At 44.0% G+C, this 25,407-nt stretch overlaps 1 protein-coding gene across 2 annotated transcripts in view; it reads left to right on the top strand.

Annotated features, from left to right (window-relative positions):
* The window catches only part of MEIS1 (Meis homeobox 1), a 93,687-nt gene that overhangs the window by 44,897 nt on the left and 23,383 nt on the right, over nucleotides 1-25,407 (top strand). For both annotated transcript variants that reach the window (XM_015856539.2, XM_015856540.2), the window contains exon 8: nucleotides 2,404-2,549. In XM_015856539.2, coding sequence (XP_015712025.1) covers nucleotides 2,404-2,549 — 146 coding nt within the window. The remainder of the gene's footprint in view (nucleotides 1-2,403; nucleotides 2,550-25,407) is intronic.

Here is a 25,407-nt window from a genome sequence, read left to right as displayed (position 1 = left end):
AGAATTTGCTTTTCGGATAGCCGGGCGCTTTGTTATCCTCTCCCTCCCTTTCACTTTCTCTGGCTTGGGTCGGACAGGGCCAGGGTTTATTGTTTTAGGCTTTTCTGAACATGCACCAGTATTTACACTGGATTGAAAGCATTTGCTTCCAATGAAAATCTTGTCTTAGATTACAACCCAGCAGTGTAATTTCCCTCCCAGATGGGAGTAAAGTAGCAGTATTTGCCTAAAAACAGTAGGAAGAACAAACTGTGCATTAAGCCGAGGCTGTTTTTGGCTTGAGCTAATGATGTAACAGAAACCTTTTATTTGGGATAGGTCACTGCCAGGGATTGAAGGAGGTGATCTGGCTCGCGCTTGAAAGGTTTCTCCATTGTATCTACATAAGTCTTCACTTAAAAAATCCTGTTCCTAATGCTTCTGCTTTCATACAGCAGAAATAAACAGGAAAGGTTCTGGGGAGTGTTATAGGTGGAATGCAGAAAGCTTTTCCTCCCCTAATGGAGGATATAATTCAGGTGCCCCGGAGGCATGCTTTCAGGAATTCTCTTGCCTGAGGTAATGGGAAGCTCAGGCTGCTTTAAGGCCTTGATTATCTATTGATGCACAAAGCTGGAAAAAAGTCATCTCCCTTGGATTATAGTAGATATTTCCATAAATTATCAATGAGTCCTCCTCCCATCAGGCACGAGGCAGTGCCTGCTAAATTAATCTGAAGGGGGTTTGAAATGAGGAGAGAGTGTGCTTTAAAAATATAAGGGGGGTGGGGGGGAACACACAACAATTGTAGGGAGGTGGTGAAAGGCAGTGTCATTAGGTTAGAAGCTTTTCATTTTTAATCAATGAATGCGTAATACTTTTCTTTTCCTTGTTTGCCTCTCTCAGACAGAAGTGGATTAGCCCGTGGAATTTTAAATGCTGTTGAGTTGTTTCCTTTGCTCATGTTTCTTTTATGAATTATTATTTTATATGGTGAATTGCTTCTCTGTATAAAAGCCCCTTTTTTTACATACCCAGCTTTCAGAGAGTTTATCGGATATCTGATTTCTTCATAAAAATCTTGTTTGTGTCAATAGCTACTTAAGGTTGCCATCTCATTAAAGACACAGCCCAAGTCATAAGGACAGTTAGAAATCTGTCACGGTCAGGAAGGTACTAAAAATATAATGCTAATAATAACTTTTTTTAAGTGCTGAAAGCTATTTAACAAGTCATAATTTTGACAGCCTGCCTTCTTTTTGTGTTGATGATGGGCTTTTTTTGATTGGTAACAGAGTTAGTTTTGATTTAGCCCCATTCAGATGACTTCCTTGATCATTCTTGCCCGAGGGTGTAAAAACCACTTGCTTAATAACATCACAGCTCCACGATGCTACGAATGTGATGTCTTTGGAAGCCAGGTTCTATAGTTTAGTCCACACGCAGAGAGTGAAAAGATTGGATTTCTGCGTGGACTTACAAACTGCTTTCAGGGTTTGAAGCAAAAATTGCATGCAAATTTGCAAACAGGCTGAGCGCTGCAACTTTTAGTTTTGCTCTGACTGCCAGCCCATCAGCCCAGACCAGAGCTGGCTGCTGTGCAGCTACGTGCTCCTGGAGACATGTTGCTAATGTGATGAGATGTATCTAAGACCTTCCCTGCATTGAGGAGATTCATTCTGGATCAGTTGTTGTTGAACAGCAGCAGACACCTTGCACTGACGTGGTGCATCAGCACAAAGCTGGGTGTTAATTCCTACGTTGTGTGTCAAATTGGTACCTAGTAATCCCAGTATGAATTTCTATAGACTGGGCAGAGGGGAGGCCAGTTAGCTACCCGTGTGCCATCAAAAAGGCAGGGTAACTTGGAAACATAGAAAAGACTTAATGTAAGCGGTGTGCCAATCTTCTGGTTGTTTGTGAATTTGGGGAGAGATTTTGGTACTGCAAGAGAGATGTATTCACCCAGGGTGAGATGTGGCACCCAGCTTCACACGTGGCATGGGGATGGGACAGCATCAATGCTTTCCTAATTGCCTTTTCAGCCAAAGTAGCTGATGGGGATTAGTTTTGGGAAGTGACACAGCATGAAGAAAAGCCACCATTCCCACCTTTTCAAATGGGATGCATTGGAAAAAAATAAAAATAAAAATAAAGCATTTTTTTGTTTGGGTTACATTGATGAATCCAGTGGCAGAAATGGCCACGCTGTCCTTAAGGATAACCCAGACCTGGGCTGACACAGTCCTGAGACCCTCCCTCTCCCCGTGTCTCTTCCCCCTTGACCCTTCAACCCCCGGTGAATTACAATGTTAAAGAATTTATACCTCATTTAAATATTCGTGCAGTTTATACCCAAAGCCAGGCTTCGGCTGAAGTATATAAAGGTAGCATAAGTCAAAATTTGATTCACTATATTTACAGGTGACGGCTTGGACAACAGTGTAGCTTCCCCCAGCACAGGTGATGATGATGATCCAGATAAGGACAAAAAGCGACATAAAAAGCGTGGCATCTTTCCCAAAGTAGCCACAAATATCATGAGGGCATGGCTGTTCCAGCATCTAACAGTAAGTGAACTCTAGATCACGTATGCAAAATAAAACATGGGAAATGTCATAGTTGTAGTAGTCATAGAAAACAAAAATATGTATGATGTTACTGACAGGCAGCTCAGGGAACTTTTCTGAGCGGAGCTCTTGCCTCATTTGCTAGCTGTCAGGGGAGGAGCATGGAGCGTATCTGTTTATGGTTTTGGGGTGTTTTTTTGTGTGTGTTGTTTCTAGATATTTGGTTGGAGTTGCAGTTGTTAACGGGATGTCACCCCAAAATGTGGCTGAGCTTATCCTGCCACCCTGGCAACCCGGTCCTGCCCAATGCAGCTCCTGGTAGCTGACATGGGAATCACTGCTTCGGAGCAGAGAACAGCGGCAAATAACTGGGGAGCTCTAAAAACAAAGCACGGGAAAACAAAGACCTTATTCACATGTTTGTCAGAAGCTTCACGATGAAAGGTCTGAATGTATCTGGTTTAATAGAAAAGTGTAATTTTTTTTCAGTGAGATGTTCTCATTCCCAGAGTGTAAGTTACCACTGCATTTAACATCATCGAGGGGTGGGGGCGGGGGTGGGGGCGGGATCAGCAGCTATTTCTGTTGCCACAGCTACCTGTATTTATTTCTGGGATTAGAAATGAAAAGCTCTGGGCAGGTGTGCAAGGTTAAGCTGGATGCTGGAGCTCCTTTAAAGAGTTTATATGATATCCTACTCCTTCTAATGTTAGCAAAGTGTTTCTAATGCCATTCTTCTTTTTCATCAAATCCTGGTGATCTGTTGCTGTGTTGTCATCCACTGTGGGGATTTAAGCCTTTGGCCCAAGATTTCCAGCCTGCTTTCTGTGCTAGTGGGGTAAGGCCTGGGCAAGGGAAGCCTGTGCCCTGCAGACGGTGGTGACAAGCAGTGTTGGCCTCTCATCTTGGCCCCTAGGTAGGGACAGGGTGACACTAGCAGCTGCCAGCTTGTCCAGCCCTGTGGAGCCCAGCCATGGGCACGCTCCTAAAGCTGAGACCGTGCTCTTGCAGTTTGTCCCTTCATCCCCCCACTGCGCCAAGAAACCAGATACCTGCATGACTCTTGTCAGCAAGGGGATCAGACGTGGAATCCTGCCCTGTGCTGTCCTGGGTTACTATGAATGAACCTTCGTGCCTGAGCATTCCTCTTCTGATGCTGGGGAGGGCTTTGAATGTCCCCAGTTTAATTCCAGTCTCCAGGCCAGCCATGCCAAAGCTTTGCCAGCTCCCTAACCCCATCTCATTTAGTGCATTGCTCCCGAAGACTGAGGTCCCTTTTGGTTTGTTGCAGTCACAGTAACTTCTCGACTGTAGGTTCTGAGATGAGCTGACAGGCCATTGCCTCCCAGCAGACAGATGTGAGATACAGGGGCATCTCCCTCCCAGGTGGCCCAGGGATGCCAGTAGTGTCCATGCTGGCTTGCTGCAGCTTGTTCAGGTGTGGGTTGGAGAAGATGCCCTGCAAGTTCTGCAGTTCAGACAGTCTGGGTGCAAGTGGCTTTTCACTTTTGCTGTGAAGTAACGGTGTGCAAAAGAAAAGAGGAGGGTTCCTGTGGGACTTGACTGGCAATGTACTGCTAAGGTGGTCTCTTCTAATGGAGAGCTCATGTGTAGAACCCTTTGGGACTGGCACAGAGCAGCTGCTGTTTGTGCTACCTCACAGCACTAAGCTACAGCTTACCTCTAAAAATTCACCATTCCCTGTGCAGATGGAGCCCTGCTAGGTGGGGCAGACAAATTTAGTGCAGGGCAGCTCTGCTTTCTCCTGGCAGCAATGAAGCAGTTCCAGGCTTGCCTAGTTAGCTCAGTAAACCAAAACCAGTTTGCATTCCCCACCTTCATTGTCTGGGATCTTGGGACAAAACTACTGTAGGTGAGCTTATGGACAGTTCCCCCAAAAGAAAACAAGGCTGGACAATCTTGAAGGCTCTTTCAAGCCCGTGTTGCGGTCTGAAATGTTCTTGCTGAAGTGGAAACCCCCCTAGAGAACTTGTGTGCTCAGAAGAGCAGTAAGTGTTGTGCGTGGAGGAAGATGTCCAAGCAACCTGTTGATAACATGAGAAGAACCAGCTCAGCAGTTAGTGCCAGAGCAATGCAGCACCTTGAATGAGCTGCCTGGGGTGCTGTCCTTGCCCAGCATGCAAACTCCAGCAGGACACGGGGTGCCACATCAGGCATCAGCATCAGGGAGGGCTCCAGAGGTTCTTCTGGGGGAGGCAGGCAGAGCTCTGCTGCTCACCTGCCTGTAAGTGTCAATGGCAAGGGATCTCTCCCTTTTGGCCCCTGTGCTTGACCTGCCTTTGCTTTCCCATCTGCAAAATGGCAGGGGAGAACCAGGCAGCGATTAAAGGTGAGGTACATACTCCCCTTGGCCTCTGCTAATTCCTAATTGTGCTGCTATTTAGGAGCACTCCTTTTCAAAGGCAAAAGATTTTTTCTCACAATTATAATATTAATACACATCAGCGGCATGGAATTAAACAAAATAGACAGTAATTGCTGTGTCTGTCATACTAATGATTAATGCTTGGAAAGATTTTAAAGAAATGGAGGTCTAATACAATCTTTTAAAAGTGTATAAGTTGGTTTAATTCCTCCTATGCAGTTATTCCATCTCAAAGACGATTAAGTCTTCCTCTGCGTACTGACTTCATTTTCTAAGGTTTGTCCCTTAGTTCTCATTTTCCACTTAGGAGGAAAATCTTTTTTCTTTATTGAAGAAAGCATCAAACGTGAGGCCATCGCCTGTCCTCTTGTTGGGCTGTTTGGGCAATAGCTCCCACTCAGTGTCATGCTGCAGCCCCCCATTATTTTGACTGATGTGCAGAGCTGAGTTGACGTATGCCCAAAGGGTAGTCAAGCACTGTCCTCTGTGGATGCAGGCAGTATGCTCTGAAACACTTCAGGGGATAAATTCAGCCAAATTGCCTTCCTTTCTGTTCCCCAGAGAATAACAACAACAAAAATCAGCTAAAACAATACAAGGAGTGCTGGCCAGGCTTACGCTTAGCATTTTGTAGGTTTTGTTTTTTCATCGTTGCTCTTCCAACCCACGTTTTATTAAGGTCCGTATTGGAATAGCTGCCTAGGTTGGCCATTAGTTAGGCGAAGTGTTGGAATAGCTGCCTAGGTTGGCCAACTAGTTAGGCAAAGCATAGTGGTGGAACTTGTTGAGATTGATGCTGGTAGATTGTTACACTGGCCTGTCTATTTTGATGTTTGTGAAATCAGGTTTTAGGGGAGTGCTATGAATTTGGAGTGAAAAGCTATTATAAAATTACAATGAAAAAAACCCACAACAATAAAACAAAGAGCTAAAAAGGCTGCTGATAGTTTGATGAAGAGGTTAGGATGTCCCCAGACTGTAGAAGCTGAGCTCCAAATGAGGTGGTCTTTATGGGGTGGGATTGCATGAGCAGCAAATACTATCGGAGGGGCTGGGGCAGAGCAGTCCGGGGCTGGAGCTGGGCTCCAAAGGGTTGCCTTTAGGGTCACATCAGGGTGTGCTGCAGTATGTTAAGTTACTCTGGTTAGGCTGTGGTTGGACTTGATGATCTTCGAGGTCTTTTCCAACCTGGGTAATTCTATGATTCTATGTTGCAGACCCCCTTTTTTAATTATTTTTTTGGAGGACTTTACATTCAGGACTCATGTCTTGCCACCATTTTTTCAAGCAGATCTCTTTATTGTAACATACAGCCCTCAGCAGGGATTGAGAAGTAAGGGGGGAAAGCTTGGAGGAAGGGAAGGAAGAAAAATTAATTCTCTCCAACTAGATGTATGGAAATGTAATTGTGGCAACAGGATTAGTTTCTTCTTCAGCCCGTGCTATGGTTTTGTCTCAGCAATTGCACCTTTCTGTTTAAAACTAAGGAGGAGTTTAGAGGGGGGGGGTGTTTTTTCAGTGTTTTGTCCACTCATTGTGAATTCTCTGCACGCTTTACATCCAGGTTAATTTAAATTGTTGGAATTCAAACCTCATTTGGGGGATTATACAATGTAATTAGTTTGTTATATGATGAGTATTTGATGATCTTCACATTCATCATCTAATCAGGCAAAAAAAAAAATAACAACAAAAAACCCCACGACAAACCCATAAAATTATAATCCCCAAAGATGTTTAATAACAATTTAAACTATTGAAGGCTTTATTTAAGTGCATTAGGGGATTATAAGCTTCTTTTTCTTTCTTTCTTTTTTTAATGGTGCCAAGAGGTAGATTCAAGGACTTCAAACACCTTTTAAAAAACAAATTACAATGATTTAAAAACATGAATGGGCTGAGGATTTCCTTCATGTAAATCCCATAATTTAATCATTATTTTTAACTGCATTTAAAGCCATTTCCTTAAGAGGTTAAATCTTACTGAAACGGGAGACAGAGCAGGAAATAAAAGACGTAGCTGAAATACATTGACTTTAAGGTAAAGAGAAAAAAAAAGTCTGCTCTTTTTTCCATTATGTGTCTATGTGTTTTTGCATCTCTATTTAACAGCCAACGCCGTTTTAATAAGCAAGATATCTTTTAATGAGCAATATGCAATCTATCTAGCAAAGCTGGTGTTTGTAGAAAATAATTTATTGGGACCTCCAGGGTTCTGCAGTCTTGCTCTGGGAGGAGTGGGGCATGAATTTGGCTCCCAGCCCCTACTCCTTTGGCTGGATGCTCATCTGTGTTTGGGGAGGGGTATAGCGAGAGGGCAGATGGGTACAGCACGAGGCTGCTGGAAGCATAAAAAAGGGAAATCATTGGCAAAAGCAGCAAAGGTTTTCTTTGTTCTCCTCACTGGATGGCTTGGAGGCATTCAAATAAAACATCCCCCGAAAAACTTTCCTCGTAGTTCTACTTACAGGGATCCCCCATACCGTACCAACTGGCTCTTGGTCTGAAAAATGCCAGAGAGCTCCTGCAGCTCATCTGTGTAACAGGGCTCAGGTTTCAATATATCAAACTTAGAATGGGTTGTTGGGTGGGTTTTTTTTTTCACCCCCCTTTATCCCAAATATGCAAGTCTCCTCTTTCACTTGATTTTATTGTGGGCAAAACTGTAAAAATCATTCTTCCCCATCTGCAAGTGCCAGCTGTCCTGAATTCCTGGGAAAGCCAGGCTTTTGGGGTTGTCCACAGAGCAAACCCATCCTGCAGGTTGATGGCAGTGCCTCGTAGCGAAGGAGTTGGGTCTGCTGACTATCCCTTCTGCCATGGTGCCGCGTGGCAGTTGTCCATAACAGGAGAAAATGGGAAATGATATCGTGAGGGAGGATAAGTATTCTGAGGCTCTGTCAGAATTGAATTGAGAGCTCCAGAAAGGAGAACAAACAAGGTTTGGATAACTCAGTTTGAATTCACTTCTTAACCCTCGAGTTTGATGGAGCATATGGGCTGCTAAAACCTTAAGCATTATTTCTTCTTATGTGTAGCTTCCTCAAATGAGTTGCTTTGGCCTGCTGTCCAGCCTCCATGGACCATCCCCTTTCTGTAGCATGGGTGTTTTTTTTTGCTAGTATTAAAAGATAAACTTAAAAAGAAAACTGTTGGATAGTTGGGTTGGCTTTTCTTTTTGCTTGGTTTGTTTGTTTTGGAAAGGTGCTACTCTTGGCAGTGCTGCTGTTGCTCTATTTGCATGACTTTTTGGAAAGCTCTCGTGTGTTGAGATCTTCTGCTGTCCTGCAGATGGTTAAATTGCCAGCTCTGAGCTGCGCTCCATACCTTGAGGTTTAGATCAGAAAAGAAAAATGTAGGTTCCTTTAATCAATCGGTTAGAGGAAGCTGGTTTCTTAGACTCTTCTCCTGTACAGGAGTTTGGTGTGGTCATAACATCTTATAGTCAACATCTATGGTTCATTCTCATTTCTGATGCAGACAGTCACCGTGTTGTTTTCAGCTACGGAGTAGAAGTATCTCATCCCAAGTTCCTCGTGGGCCTTGGGAGGAGCAGTGATACAGGGCACTGTTTTAGTTGATGTCAGAGCATAGCTAGCAGTCTGGCCTTCGTTTTAGAGAGAGAGTGAGTAGATTCGCAAAGGGCCGTTTCATCTTTTCTCCAGTTCCCACCTTGGAGGCACTGCTGTACTGATGTGGAAGCCACCAGCACATTAAAGAATATGAATTATTCGGAAGCTGCTGAAATGCATTAGTATTTACACACCAGGAGAACTTCACATCTGAGTAGAAGCAAGGGAATACTGCAAAGCTGAAACATGATAAACATTAATTCAGATGTTAAATTATACTTGGTCTGGTTGTACTGGAACTCCTTTTGTTTGCATAAATCTTCTCAGAAATGAGTTTACCAGCAAGAATGTTTGCAGTATTAAGAATTTTTAAGTCAACACGAGATGCTTTGCTTTTTTCTCCACCCTCTTTTCCTCTTTTCATATTTGCAGCTGTGATGTTTTGCGTGTGTAGCTTCAGGTTTGAAAATTAACCTCCTTTGGTCAGGGGACAGAGAGGTGTAATGAGACTGACTGGCTTGCTGCGGTCTGAACGGCTGGCTGAAATCTGTGTGGCACATTTTAAAGGGGAAGGAGGTGGAGGAGGGGGGGGGGGAAGGGAAAAATCTGACCACCTATTTGTAAATCTGGAAGTATCCACAGAAATATTTTGGCAAATAATTTGCAGCACTAAGTACACCAAAGGAAACAAGAGTATCTTGGCAAGCATTTTGCAAGCAGGAAATGAGGATAAATTCATGGGCTCGGTTGTTCATTATTGGTTGTTTGTTTAGCTTGTCCTCTGACACAGTTGCTACAAAAGAGTCTGTGTTGATTCTCAGATATGCTTATGTATATAAGTGCCAGTGTTAATTTTTTATTGGCAATCTCCTCAGTCTTGGAGTTTCGTAGAGCAGCAGTGAAAGCTAGTGAGTGACTTAATCAGATCAGGTGAAGTGCCAAAATATGAGGCACCACACCAGTTGGGCACATATCTGATGTGATGTGTTAATCTGCAGTGTAAGATAAGCTGCCTTTCACATAGGCTCAGATTTGGAAGTGGTACATAAAGTTGTGTAAGATTCATTCCCTCGCTCTGGCATAGAATATCCTACATCTGTTTGCATGAACTTAACCCATGGCTGAGTGAGCTGCCGCACTGATACTGTATATATCCAAGAAGCCCTTATTCCTAACTTTAATTAATTATGATTACCATATACCCACTGAAATTTCCCAGAGAAAACTTTTTATTGTGAAAAGTCTTCTTTTTCTTGATGGAAAGTTGATTTTTCTGTAAACAGTTTTATCCTTTCCCCCACAGTGCTCAGCTGAAAAATCTGCTTTTCAGTGTACGATTAGGCCACGTTTACAGTCCTAGCTCCTCACCCTCCAACCTAGAGCAATGCTAAATATATGTGTAGAGGGAAAGTAAGTAGGCAGAAAAGAGTTTAAGTTAATATGTAGTTATTTAATTTACCTTGCCTCGTGCATCATTTCCTGATTTAAACCCATGATACTTTGCAGAGTACTTTTTTCATTCCAGTGGTGGGCCATCGTTTTAATAAAGCAAGGTCTGCAAGACTCACCAGTGGGTCTTCTGTTTTATGAACCAGAAAGTTCTGCCCTGAAAGTGCTTCTCACACATCAGGTATAGCACAAATATTCCTTTCTTGGCTCCTGGCTGACCCTTTTCAATCCAAATTGTGCAGCATAAAACATACTGGAATTATGTAAAAACAAAACAAGCTTACTCCTAATCTGATGCTGTGTGTCACTGATGCAAAAAGTGATGTGTTCAGACACTGGTAAATGGGGGTCAGCTCAGGGTATACATACAGGATGTTTTTTGAGGAATTTCCTTAAATTCAGAGGGAGATGGACAGACCATATCTTAGGAAGTTTAGACTCTGTTCTATCACGCCAACTTGAAAGTGACAGTCTTCTTCTTCTACAGGCCACCTGCCTGTACATCAGCCAAGGTTTTGGGGTCCCTAGGTGATATTTCCAAGAAGGCAAATGCAACATTAGATGCATCCAGTTAACCAGTAGATCCATGGGCAGAGCCCTGCTAATTTGCCAAGGAGAAACCTGGCACACCAGACATCCCAATGCCTTCCTACAGTGTTAGCAGGCAAATTTCCTCTTCATTGCATGGTGGCCACCCATTTATCACTCAGAAATGCAGAACCTGGCTATGTGTCATGGCCAGCCTTGTCCCTGAGTGCTGTTCATGGGTTGGGGGACACAGTGGACATGAGCTGCACCAGGGCAGAGTCATTCTGAAGCTGGTAACAACCAGAATCTTTAGATTCTTATGAATAAAATGCAATTTTAGTAATGTTTTCATAAACAGCAGTAATGGTGGTGTTTTAGTAAACAGTGGCATTAGTTGCATGAAAATTGCACCACATTGGCTTTAAAATTACTCCACCTGTCTGGATGAATAGGATTTTCAGTGTGGAAGCACACAGACAGCTGCTGCTAATGTTTTCTTCTCCCTGTGCAGATAATACTGGCAAATCTACAGCCATAAAGGCCTGGTTTGTGATGTAAAACGGTACCTGACCTACTGGCTCTGGTGCTACAAAAGGACCAGCTTTAATTACTAATGGCCTTGTTTTAGTTTTGTACTTGTTGATGTAAAAATGTCATCTTAGAGCAGCATAACCTCCGGTTCACTTCCACTGGCAATGTTACACTTGCCACAATTATTTTCCAAATAATCTATGCTCCTCAGTGGCAGACTAAAATCCTGCCTCGTTAGCTTGCAGATAATTAGCAGGGCTCTGGCCCTCTGGGTCCCTTTGCCCTTCGGTCCCGCTGGTTTCCCTGCACCTTGGGGATGCACTGGAGTGAGATGTGAATTGTGCCTATGTGCACTTAAAATCGCACTTGATTTAGATGTAGGACTGTCCCTCCCTTGTATTGGATGGCTGTAATGCACTGGCGCTGTGAATTTGTGGGACAAATGCTGCCCAAAACCCCTGTAGATGAAGGGGTTGGTCAGATGTGGGATTAGTAGCAAGGCAGACGTCTGCAGCATAAGGTGATGCAAAGTCTTAACTGGGACCTCGAGTTACAGAGAGGGGACTGGTGGGTGTCTGGTGGCCACTGATGTTTTCCAATGGGTCTGTAGGGCAAGGTGCTGCCTGCTGCCATTCTAGCACCTGGACATTAGTGGGGATGGCATGTTCTCAGAAATCACCAGCCTGAGTTCTACGTCTGATGTTCCCAAAAATCCACTAGGGCTCCAAAAGGGTTAAAGGCTGTAATGGTGCCATTAAAAATCCAGCTTGCCAATGAGCTATTTTGTGCGAATGATATAAATATAAGATACACTTGTCTGACTCATTTGCAAGCATTCTTTTTTGACTTCTTTCACACAACTGGTGTTTTTGTGTTTAATTTAACAAGAAATGAGTAGTAAATGAAAGCTGCTGCCTGAAATCCCACTGTGAGCGTGTTTTGCACTTGGCTCCCCAGTGGAAAGGCAATTTGTGAAATTATGTGATAGAGTAATTAGATGAAGCCAGGGCTTCTGATTGTTGCCATGCGTATGTGGTAAAGGTTTGCTGGGGGAAAAAAAGAATGGATTATTACCCTGGCAAGTTGGCTCAAAGCTTCTTCATTTATTTGTAAACAGAATATTTAGTGACCGCATAGGAAGTAGCTGTAATCACCAGCTCGTAAAGAAACCACAGCAGAGCTTTTGGATTTTTACAGAGTGCTCATGTAAAATTTAAGCTGGGAGGCAGAATCCCTGTTAATGTAATTAGGATCTAATTTACCACCCTTTGCACACAGATGTAATAATGTCTAGATATTTATTCTGTCTTTAAGCACATTACATATACCTCAGTGCAGCAATTGCTGAACAGAAACAGGTGTGAGCACTTTTCTGGATTCATTTTTATACTGTAAACACGCAGCGATTTAAGAGGAAATATTTACCAAAAAAATGAGGGGAAAGAATGTCTGCAAATGAGGCAGTAATGGACAGTTGCCCTTTATGTACTGATGGATTTCTCAATGGTTAAGTAAATTAAAGCAAATGCTAGAAAAATCAATAGGCTTGCAGAGTCTTGGTTGTGCCTCATAGACTTCAGGACAGAATGACAGATGTGGTGCATATGACCCATTTAAGTATTAATGCTTGGGAAATTGCCTCTGCGTGCAAGGTTATAGGCCTCAAAATATTGTTAGATTAAATTACAGACAATAATATTTTTAAGGATATATGGGATTTATATGTTTCAGTTTAGTTGCTCTTATGCATTGCGTTGGCTTTGGAAGATGAGTTGCGTGCTTGTTTCCCTGGAACAGTAAATCAGATTTTGAAGTGTTCAAGCACTGAACTTTCGAGCTCTTTGCTCGCTGCTGAGGAATGGCTCAGTGTGACTTGTTGTGTCTGCTTCAGAATAGCCCGGCAGTGCATGAGAGCAATGGTAAACAAAAGCCAGCTGAAATGGAACCCTGCTAGAAGATGGCTTTCCAGTGTAGAGTGGGCTGGTGCAAGCCATCTTGCTGTCTGTCCTGCAGTGGTAGCAAGAGGGTGGCAGAGCATACAGGCAGTGGCCATGGCTATGTGGGCTGTGGGTTGCAGTCACCCAATGTGAAGCAGGCAGCCTGGTGTGCCCTGCCACTGCCGGCTTCTCCACTGGGCATCTCTCCCTTCCTCACTTACCCCTGCCTTTTCCCCAAAACACACAAAGAGGAGTGAAACAAAGGCTCTCTGTTGTGCAGCAATGCCTGGCTGGCCACAGCCGTCATGGCAGGCTGGTGATTACTCTGGGCCCTGTGCAGGAGGGAGGCTGGTCCTGCAAGCTGCCGGGCCGGGCTGGGTGGTGACTGCAGCTTGTCTCTTGTCCGCATCCAGCCTCATTGCTATGGTGACAACACATCACAGGGACAACGGGCAGTGTCCTCACAGGCTGCTTGAGCTCGTGGCCCTGGGCAGCATAGCAGTGCCATATCTCTGCTGACAGAAGCAATGCACATCGCTCCCAGCACCAGCCTCAGTGGCTTCTTGCGTTGGCGACAAACATCATCTTTACCTGTTCATTTTGATGTCTCTCACTGGCCTCCTTGATTTATTTAGCATTGCACAAGGTGAAATGTTTTCGCCTGAAGCCTGGTGCTAACCTACATGGTGGCTGTGCTCTGTCCTGTTGCAGGTTTTGCCATTCCCTTACCTTGTCAGCCTGATGTCACCCTGGATGATTAGGAAAAGATATGCTGACTTTATAGCCATCATTTTGTAGTGTTCGTCTTTGCATTTTAAGGCTGCAAATTCCTTTTCTGGTTTAGCGACTAATGGCAGCTCAGAAAGAAGCAACCCTGGTCAAAACACACTGCTGTGCTTCTGAGTCTTAAAGTTCACTTTAGTAGAAACTTCTGGTATTGCTTTTATTCCCTTTGAGCAGATTGATTTTTTTTTTTTCCCTCCTCTCTGTGATGCCAAAGTACATTTGGCAGTAATCAGTTTATTCTTATTAGAAGCCTTGGTAAAAGGTATAGTTGCTGAGTCAATTCGCTCCCTTTACTTCCCCTATTGAGCAGTTATGTGTCCCAGTCCCCACCCCTTACAGGGGAACCATCATCAATTATAGGGCTGACAGGAGCCTGGGACTTGGTGCAACTCCTTGGGGTTATTCATCTTGCACCAAAAAACCTGGCACTCAATAGCATTCATCACTTCCCCCTACCTAGAATGATGGAGTGAACCGGTGGGGTGAATCATCAGAGGGAAAAAGGGAGGAAATGAGTTTGCATATGTTAGAGGCAACTTTGGACTTGAGCAGCAGGAGAAATAGTACCATCGGCTGAACTTGCTCTGGTTTGATCCCATGGTGAGTGCATTTACACCACACACCCCAAATCCCCTCTGGCGGGAAATATTTCAAAGCAGGATCCTCATCCTTAAATTTGATACGACAAACATCTTTTTTTTTTTTTTTTTTTTCTCCAAAAACTCCAGAAATAGAAAAGCACAAAAAACTCTGCTTTGTTACAGACATCCCCCTCCAAAGAAAACAAAGCAAACCCAACCCAGCCAGCCAAGTGAATCCAAACAACAAAACCTCAAACCTTGAGCAATTATATCCATTTTCAAAGTTATCTTGAGAAAATAAGGGACTGTGCTTCCCTTTACCCCCAGAATGTAATGGAACCACGATAAGGCAGGAGAAATTCCCCGGGCCATCCACCTGGGTTGTTTTTGCACCGGTGCTGTGGTGAGATGGTTGTCTAAATAAACAGAGATTACGTGGAGGTCTTTATCTCAAAGCTGGCACCGGTTATCGCGCTGCTTCCTCCCACTCCCTCCCTCTGATTGTGGGTTGTATAAGAAGACTTAGCAAGCATAACTTACAGCTGATAACCTTTGAATGTTAGTTCAAGGAAGCTGTGCCATAGTAACAAAAATCAGGCAAACGCCATTGCAGCCAATTGGAATGAGTAGTGATTTAACCGTAATGCTGATTTAGGTGAAATACTCATACTATGAGTGGTTTGAATTTGGCCTCTGCAGAAGCGATTGATAATTGTAATATTTGAACAGTAGTAAAAGGTACCTCTTGTGTTTGCTCTTCAAGCCATCTCTGCACTGGGGGTATTATTTCTAATTTTGTTTGTTGAAGGGAAACTGTAATGTGTCACTTGGACAAGTTGCATCAGCCTTAATGCTGAGGGTCAGTTGAGTTTGATGCGGAGTGGGAGAAGCCACCGTTGCTGTTTGAGTTTGGTAAATGATACCTGAAAGCAGGTGTGAAAAGTTGGAGAGCTGATGGTCCTTCATAAAAGCAAAGAAGCTGCCATGCTGTGGTTGAGAGCAAGCATGGAATCCCAAATGCTGCCCTTTGTGGGTATATCTTGGTGTAACGGTGGCAGGGGTGATACATGACAAAGAGGAAGATAATAGTGTGTGGGGTCTTGGCAACATGCTGTCCAAAAAAAAAAAAAAACAAAACAAGAAGAAAGGAGGTAAAGGAGGGGGAAGGCGTCCACTCATACCGCAAGGCAATGTCACCACGATGTTGGGCAGCCAGCTCACAGCAACCAGGGAGTGCGGGCATTTCTGCCCTTGTCGCTTGCATTACCGTGGCTCCACGTATGCAGTTATACAACGCATAAAAGCGAGGGTTATTTCTAGGACAGATAATTGAACATTAATACTCGTTGACATTGTCGTAGGAATGATATGTCAACCTGACAGGGCCTATGTGCTTACATCTGCTGATCGACCGCAGATGAGGGGACGTGTGGCAGCTCAGACCCGGGGCCTTGCTGCCGCCCAGCCAGGGAATATCCAGCCATTAGTCATGAGCTGCCATTGAGGTCTGCCATCCTGAAACACTGCATCCTTAGTGCTGCACTGGCATGAGTGATGTGGTTGCCTGGAAGAACTGGTTCCAGTCTACCTAGATAAAAATAATGAAATAAAAAGAAAACAAAAAGGTAGGATAGCTGAGTTCCTCTGAATGGTTGAAAGCACAGTCAAGTTTGATGAGGTGTTTCTGATTAAATCCATCTTAGGAATTAACTGACATAAAAATGGTAATAGAACTGGCATAATTTCTATTTATTTATTTATTTATTTAATTATTCTTCTCTTTCTGGATGTCAGCAGACCCTTCAAGGCACCCGGTTGTAGATAATGTAGTCATATTGCAATCTCACTCTTCTCCCCTCCCAGCCAAAACCACACAAATGGTGCCTTTCAGTACCGTTTTATACTAAGTCTTCAGAGCACTAATGCCTTTGTCACAGCACTTCTATAGCCACACTTTGCTGCAGAAGGAACTGTTCAGGGAACAAGCAGCAGACAGAAAACAATTACGGGGTCTCTGACACTGGAGTCAGTTCTACTTTCTTAAAATAGGGCTAAACATCATGTTTGTAATGTCTCACATAGAGTTTGGCTCTGCATAAAATGCTATAAAATAAGGCCCTTGAGAACATCCATTATCACATTTTGGTTAACATCACAGATTTTAAAAGTCCCAGTTACACTGAGGCCATGAAATAAAGCTTTCATCTGTAAAGATCTAGTTTCTCTTTGTTATTAAAATAAATGAAGCCATTAAACAAAATATATGCATATAATAGTCAAGTTCATCATTTTGTATAATCAAAATGATAAATTCTACTCTTTTTTTTTTTTTTTAATTGGAGCAGTCATCTTAGGAAGGTTCTTGTACAGAACAAGATCAAATGTTCTTACTCAGTCTTTCTTACTTTATGACTTGTTAGCGGTGACATCTTTTTGGTCTTTGGCTACTTTCATTTAGATCTTTGTTCAGGAATGGTGGGAAGCAGGGAGGGTGTTTTTGAGCTTGGTATTGAAATACTAATTAATTAATTAAGTGTTATTATCCTTGTGAATTATTAATGGCCATCATATCATAAATGTGCTGGAAGTGACATGCCATCTAAATGCTTTTGCTTCTAAATATGTTGGCTGTTTCTTTTATGGTAGTACCTGTGCAGGAATCTGCACATGGTGGCTGTGTCTGGACATAGAAGGAGAGCAGGGAGATGGAGATGCTCTGGCTAAGGATGGGATGGCCTCTCACTTCTCATAGCTGATTTCTCTGGGTTTGGAAGAGCCCCCTCCAAAATCCACTACCCCAGCCTCAGCCATTCATCCATCCATCATCCTGCAAAGACCTCAGTGATGTTTGCAGGTTCGTGGACCAGGGCTTGTCCCCCTGCACTGGATGTGGAGAGCCCCAGGAGGAGCCTTGCCCCATGAGCTATCCAGTGACATGCAAAGTTGATCCCAGTGCTGAGTGAGGGAAGATATTGCTTGGTTTAGTCCATATGGAATTTAGCAGAGAACTGCAGTGATGTTGGAGGACAAAAGGTTGGGTTTCATGGAGAGCCGTTGTGATCCAAGCAGGTTGCCAGAAGGGGGAAAATCATATCCTGGAGACCATCCAAGCCTTTTAAATGACACTTTTATAAAGAGAGGAATTAATATATGGTGAACTTGTGAGTAAATGCATGTTAATTTAGGGTTAGATATAGAGATTTGGGGAGGAATCAAGATGTGTGTTTTTCCTGTCTCTCAAGAGCTCCGTATTGTGCCTTTTTGGTGCAGTCCTTGCATGCATGAATATCGTCCTGAAAGCACATGCCTGTTTTAGTCTTAAATTCACTAGCATTGTGTGCCAGGTTTCTTTGCTAAGTAGGGTAAATAATTAATGAGAGCTGTTTTCTTTTGGAGACTTCTTAATTCATCTCTCAGAGTTAAATTTTAGCCCAGGATGGTCAGGAAGGCCATGTTTCTGCTCAGTTCTGCACCCTGAAGCCAGTCAAAGAGATTTCGCACGCTGACTTTGTGTGGATAAATGAATTCTCTTGTCAGAAAGCAGAATTGCTTAGTCAAGTTTACAGAGTTAAGGCTTGGCTGGTTTATTCATGTATGCAGTCTTACTGAACTCGGGCCATTTTAGCAGAAGGGAACTCATTAGATCTAAGGAATGATGAAGGTAATTTATGATGGACTCTTATGTTAGAGGTAAAACTAATGGAGAATGAGCTTAGCAGAAATGTAGAAGCTGGGATGAATTAAACGGGAGAGCCTGGGATAGCTCACTCTGTGTGGGGAAGTGAAGCCCTGCTCTAGCACAGGTAAATTGCATTTGAATTTCATCCTCAGATCTGTATGCGCTCCTCTTTGGCAGATGTTGAATTGATAATGCCCGTGTATTAAAGAATTCTGATTGTTTCTTTTGCCACCTTTGCAGCTTATGAAAATGCAAGCAGACCTTCCTAATGAATATTAATAAGAGTGATAGCTGGATAACACATAAGCCCGTGGCTCTTTGGAGCTCGGATGGGGTAGTTGGAGAATTCTTGTGGCTGGGAATTTACATGCTTTTTAAGAATAAACTTCTCATGTGCTTTTATATCCTCCTTTAAAAGCTGATGTTTGTTAACAGCAGCATGCTCACACTGCGTGTTTTGGTTTTTTTTTCTTTCCTCTTCTCTCTAGGCACAGTGAGATTATTACTACAGATGAGATCTCTGTGTATTTTAAAACAAGGCAGTTTATTAGATAAGGAGTGAAAAGTGCCTCATCTCTTAAATTTACCTTCAGTCGGTGGTTACCTGTATCAATACAAATGTTTTATTTTATTTTACTTATTGTTGCTTTTCAAATACACCATTCTCCCACACAGCTGCGATAGTTGTTAGAAGGAGAGGAAAATGACACTGATGAGTTTTGAATATCCAGAATTTGAAGTATCTCTGATGCTGCTAGTTAATAGGGCAGCTTGTTAGGCCATCTCTGAGCCCTCACACATGGGCTCTGCCAGAACAGTCCTCCCTGGGCCTCAGGTTTGCTCACTGATGGAAGTCACCCCTGCCAACCCTTCACCTGATGCCATAGATCCCATTGATCTGTTACCTTCCCTCTCCCAAAGGCTGCTGGTTGTGCAAAACCCAGGTGTCTTTTTCTTTAATCAATTGAAAATGATAATTTGAGTGATTGAAACCTCATCCCCCTAGCAAGGACCCGTGCCTGTCTTCTGTGTGGCTGTGCAGGGCAGAGCTGTTTTACAAAGCTGTAGTTTGGGGCACTTCCCTGTGCTTGTGAGTGATAGAACGTGAGGGGATTCATATATGTTCAAGCTGCAGTGACGCTCTTTGAGGATCTCATGTAGATTCAGTGATTAAGATGCCCATCCTCATTGCTGACAGACAAGTAATAATTACTCTGAGTTCACTTTGCAAATGAACTGATTCAGAAACTTTGAATCGTGGAAAAAACAAACAACAAAACCAACCAGTTTTTAAAAGAAAAGAATGCAACCTAATTCCCCTTTTCTTTCCCTTCCCATGTCATGCCAAAAAGGCTTATTATTATTATTATTATTTTAAAGCCAGGATAAGAGAAGAGAGAAGAGGGGGGGAAGAGTCATTAAAATGCAGTTTGTTCAATTATGCCCCGTTATTTGTCATCTTTATGGCTTTCCTATAGTTTTCATGGCACCTTTAATAGTTCTCCTGGTCAGGGAAGGTGAGCTGGAATGTGCACACACTTGGCTGCTGCCGCGAGTGCCGCCGAGCCGCGCTCCAATCCCCGTCCCTGCAGATTTTAATGTCCCCGCAGACTGCTGGCAGCCTGCTTCCAGCTGTGGCAGGCATGATGCAGTGAATTGCTTTTGAATGTTCTTTACTCAAATAGGCAGTAATTACAAGCTTAAAGAGGTTTAGTGGTCCAGTAAACTACATAATCACCCCTGAATTAGCCTGGGCTCATCAGTTGCAGTCCAGCAACCTCAAGACTGCTGTTTGTATGCAGGCTTGATCACGTAGCAACCTGAGCAGCAGGTGTGGAACAGCAAGAATCCCCCATAAACACAACTGTCTACTGGGGACAATGATCTCTAATGAGATGAGGCTACAGCAGTGCTGTAATTTAAGTGGGAAAATTAGCACTGGAGAATGTGCACTACTTCCAAGAGTCTCTGCTTCTTCCGAGAGCTGTGTTGTTTCTCTGCCTTTTTATTTTTTCTTCTTTTTTTTCTGCTTCCTCCTGGATCTTTAAATGCATCTTTTTTTTATGAAGAACACATTGTGTTTTTGCTTATAAGTTTGCGCAGGCTTTATTCTTTTACAAGGATACGTTGTGAATATTTAATGGTGGACGGGGCGTTTGTTCAAGGACTTTTCATGCCAACAAAGCAGCGTTGCTAAATAGCAGCTTTATCTTTTCATTTCTTTTTTCAGTGGTTTTTTTCTTTGTTGTTGTTTTGTTTTTTTGGTTGTTTTTTTTTGTTGTTGTTGTTTTGTGGCTGTTTGTTTGTTTGTTCAAAACAGGAAATGTTTAAATGTGAAATGGCCCTTGTGTTGTTGGCATTGGAGATGGGCACCTCAGCGTGGTGGGTGCTGTGAGTTTTCTTTGCATGTCTGCTTGGTCCCTCCAAGAGGAGCTGTAGCTCCCGAAGTTGCTTAGTTTCTTCTTAACATGGGTGCTGTCTCCTTTGGGATCCTCCCTTCAGCTCCTGCTCTGTCCTGAAGCTGGATGCTGCTGTTAGGGACCTTTCCCCATTGTCCCAGTCACTTCAGGATGCAGTGGGAGTGTTTCTGTCCCCCGCATGCAGAGAGAGCCTGTGAAATACCAAAGGTGGCCTGAGAAAGACACAGTGCACAAATGAAAGCTTTAGGTGGAGCTCTGTGGGATTGCACCCTCTGATGCTGCAGTTTAGCAGAGATTGTGGAATTAATTCTGAGCCCACCTGTTTAGAAAGTCATTTAAGGTAGATAAGGACAGTGACTTATTGCTGAGAACAGGCTTCTGGTCAGGGCTTATTTACCTGAGCTAATCTCTTTTGGGCTGGCTCTGACAACAACAGGAGCATGTTGATGGAATTGCTGGCAGCTCCCCTTCCTCTGGCTCAACAGCCCACTAGGAGCAGCGCTGCCTGAACTGAAAACTTTCATTTGCAGGGTGTGAATTTAGCCTTAATGTGGTTGGAAGTCTGAGGGTGCGTTTCCTCAGTTACTTCAGGGTCACTTGGATGTAATATCTCACTGCTTTCGGTGTGCACTGTGCTGAAGACAGTTTTGCTGATCTTATTCTTGCAGTTCTTATTTTAATTACCTTGTCCTTGGTTATTTTTAGGTCGTGGTACAGTAATAAGGTAATAATAATAAAGAAAAACAGGACAGAGAATGGGGAAATGCATCGGCCATGTCCCATTATCGCAAATTGTCTTGACACTAGAGCAAAAAAATCACCTCTTCAGCTTATTAAGAGAAGCGTGTGCAAGCACTGCGTTTGTGTTTCTGCCTGCGTCTATGTCCAGGCACTACAGGAATGTTTAACACGGGGAAGTCTCTGCACAGTTGCCCTGGTATGGCGGGGGAGTGCTCCAGCCAAGAGCTGGTATGTGCAGAGCAGGCTTTGAGAACTGAGGTCTATCAGTGTCTCCAAAAGGAAATAGCAGGAGCACCACTGCTTGGCCTGGCTGAAACTGAGCTGGAAAAGGCAGCAGGGAATGATACATGGTATGGAAGGAATAATATTGTAGCAGCCAGGGGACGGATTAGGTCAGTTAAAAGGTTTTTCCATTTTCTGACTTCTGTAATATCCTGTGCAAGGGATGATCTGAACGTTTTTTTTCCTTAATGAGTGCTCACGTTATGAAAAATGCGATGGGGCCACCAGAGAAGTGTTGGCAGCGCATCCTAACCCATACCATGCCTCTCCACTGGCCTTGGAGAGGATATTTATGTTAGCGAATGCCAAAACTTGTTCACAGACAACTCTTGCAAGAACACTATTTACAAAAGGAGAAATGGGAAGTAAGGAAAGCACAGAGCTTTCCTTTCCCCCCAGCATGACTCCTTCGTTGAAGTGTCACTGTTGTCCATGCCTCCTTCCCCTTCTCCAGCCCCCACTAATGAAAGCCCCCCTCTCCCACCTCCCTGCCTGCAAACCAAACACAGCCCTGTTTGATCAGCTCGCACTGCGGGCACACGCTCGGATGTTCAAACTTCAGGAGCTTGGCTCTGTGCTTGCAGCATGTGCTTTCCTTAGGAAACCCTGATCCTGCCTTCTCTCCTCCCCTTTTATTTTTGGTGTGGTTGTCAATGCCGCCTGCAAAACCTTTTGCAAGGGGAGCATCCCAGAGCCCATCTGGTAGGGAGTGCTCTTGCAGAAGCTGTGCCACAGCACATGGCCCCGCTGTAGCAGCAGAGGGCTGCAGCATTGTGTCACATTGCACATTTTTATGCATTTTTAACTTTACAAGGCTGAGAGCACCTGTTGGTTTTGTGTTTGCAGTTAGCAGTTCAATAGCACCGGCAGCACCAGGATTTGGTAGCAGTAATGCTATGAAAGTCTTGCTGCGGGGATATGAGACTGTTATAATAAGTTGAGGAAATATTTTCTTTTGGGAGAGGAAAAAGCTGGCTTTGTCTGTAGTGGGACTGTGTCGTGTGGAGCGCATTTTCTTGCTGGGCTGAAAAAGCATCAGTGGAATTTTAAATGCCAGAGCCAGCATGCACCTCAGCAGCATTATCAGGCTGTCTCACCACTCTTAGCCAAGGAAAGGACTGTGCAAACTTCGCAGAGGGGTTTTTCTTCCTCACCTCATAGATGCATTCCTAATAAGACAACTTCCTGCTCGCTGCTCAGTGTTTCCTCTGGCGTGCGAGCAGGTCCCCTGTGATAAACAGAAGCAAGTTTTCGGCTTCCGAGTTGAATTCTTTTTATCCCTAGCGGCTCACCTCAGCTCAGCAACTTCTTGGAGCTGGAATATAAGGGAGGTCCCAGAGCCTGTCTGTGAACTGACCCAGGCGGTGTGCAGCACAGGCAGTGTGCTGTACACGTTCTGTATCGCTGCCCCTACATACACAACGGCAAGGGAAGAGAGCAGGTTGAAGTCCCATCACTTCCCTGAGAGTGATCCAAACATTTCTGGCTGCCTGGCCTTGGGTTCCCAAGGCAGGAACCCCCGTTATTCTTCATGAGTGCTGCGTGTGTGTGAGGATCCAGGGCTCAACTGCTAGAAATTCAAGCTATGTTCTTAGACTACACCATGCGCCCCTTTTGTGATGCAAATGGGAGGCACAAAGTGTCCCTTTGATAATGTGCAGTCAGGAGACAAAAAAGCATTCACTGAAATAGTCCAGCTAATTCATAAAGCCAAGAGACAATAGGCACACATTATGGATATATATATATATAAAATGATAGTAGATCAGTTTGATTGGGAGCAATGTAAACAGTTGAAATGTGAGCTGGGAAAGGTGGGGGGTAGTGCCAGCTCTGTGCATGGGCAAGGCAGGAATCTGGAGTTTGGCATCAGGCAACTGGCAGTTTATGCTTATGGGTGCTCAGTTTGGCGTGAGCTGAGTTAGATGAGCTGATAACATCATCACAGTGTTATTTTCCTTTGGAACTGAGGCTAGCAAGGGGTTAATAGAGGCTCTGGAGAGCTTAGGTTCTGGGGCTTAGTTTCTCTCCCATCACACTCCAGGGTTTAGCTCAAGGTCAGCTGGTGTTGGAGCATTAAGCTGAGCTCAGGAGGAGGCAGAGGGCTGGAGGAAGGGGATGAAAGAACTTCCGAAGCCGCCCTCCGATGCGTCCAGCCAAGCGGCAGCGCCGCCGTGATAAGGGCTGTGCTGGAGCCCTGCCACCACCCCTCCTGTAGGGCAGGTCCTTCCCTTTGCTGCAACCACTTGGGATGTGCCACTACAGCAGGCGAGTCAGAGAGGGAGAAGCACGTTCCTGGTGCCTGATGAGCAGCGTGAGCAAGATAAAGCACTGTCTTGGCATCCAGCATGGGCATTCCAGTGTGCAAAATTGGATGAAAGTAGTGCGTTCGGACAAGGAGTGTCATTAAGATAGGAGCTTGGATGTGTTCCATCTGCTTGTGCTGTAGACTTTACCCACTGGCCGTAGTCAGAGGTGATTTAAAAACAACAACAACAAAAATCCTTATTGTTTGTTTTGCTATAAGTGATCTTGGCCGCATTAAAAAAGGGCTTTTATTAGGGCTGCAGCTCTCTAAATACCATTCATAAAACGGTGACGGGAGAATGTGATGGAAAGTTAGGTTTTTCTCCCTGTCACTTTGATTTCTTTGTTACAGCTAAAATGACTGCTCTGACTCATATTTTGCATAGTTATTTTTACCTTTTCAAATGCTCCCTAACTGTTCGTATTACCCTGGGCAAATTCCCCCGGGATCATTTTCATTTGCATGCAGACTTTGATGGTGTTATTAAGCAATCACTTCTGTACTAAGTCATTATTAAAAGTAATACCACAGAGCCTCAAAAACACATTAATGGTGCCAAACAATCCGCATTTCAGTGCTAGATTTATGGTAAGGGAAAAGCACCAGGTCTCCCACTGTTAGGTGGATGCTGCTCTGTAATGCTGTAGCAGCATTACCAAAGCCAAAAGAACAGCATTATAAGAAAATATGCAAGTGGGGCTGGGAGGTCATTTACTCTCAGCCTTATTCTTTCAAAATGCTATTTTACTTTATTTTTTTCTGTGTTTGCTTTCTACCCTTTAAATAAGAATTCCTTTTGGATTTGCCTTTTTCCCTGGCTAGAGTGTGCCTGCAGCCCCCTAGCAGCCCAGGCTGGGCTGGTTGTGAAAGGAGGCTCAGCCCTCCCTACGTAATCACCCTTTTATGGCTTTCCCCCACTCTGGAGGTGTTAATGCAGATCAAATGGAAAACACTCCAGCAGGAGCATTACAGCTACTTGCACTGCCCCGCGCATGGTCCTAATCGTTAATTCTTATTGTGAGACCTACAGGTAATTCTGTTTGCTCTCCTAATGCATTGCAGCTCTCCTGGTGGTCTGGTGTATCTTTTCTCAAATTCCCATCTTGATCAATTGTTTGCAAATAATTAAGCTTTCAGGAGATAATGGCAGGAGCTAATGTACACAACAAAGTGAAGGTCTCAAGTCACTGTTTATCGAACAGTGGTACAATTTGCTTTGATATCCCCAGGTAGTCTGAGTGGTAGGTGTACTTGCCAACGGGAACCAGAGCGTTGGTTTTGGGTGCACATTTCCACACATGTATATGTTTATATATACGCAGAAACAAGAACAAGGGGAATGGTTTTAAACTGAAACAGAGGAGGTTTAGGTTAGATATTAGGAGGAAGTTTTTTACACAGAGGGTGGTGATGCACTGAACAGGTTGCCCAAGGAGGCTGTGGATGCCCCATACCTGGAGGCATTCAAGGCCAGGCTGGATGTGGCTCTGGGCAGCCTGGGATGGTGGTTACCGGCCCTGCACATAGCAGGGGGTTGGAACTGGATGATCACTGTGGGCCTTTTCAACCCAGGCCATTCTATGGTTCTATGAAATTCATGATACATATTTGTATGCAAATATATAGTTAAAGACCTACCTACCCATACGTCTTTAAAC

The sequence above is a fragment of the Coturnix japonica genome, chromosome 3 (assembly GCF_001577835.2).
Source record: "Coturnix japonica isolate 7356 chromosome 3, Coturnix japonica 2.1, whole genome shotgun sequence".
Classification (NCBI taxonomy): Eukaryota; Metazoa; Chordata; class Aves; order Galliformes; family Phasianidae; genus Coturnix; species Coturnix japonica.
Note: the sequence above shows the minus strand (reverse complement) of the source record. Positions and strands in the feature narration are given on the sequence as shown.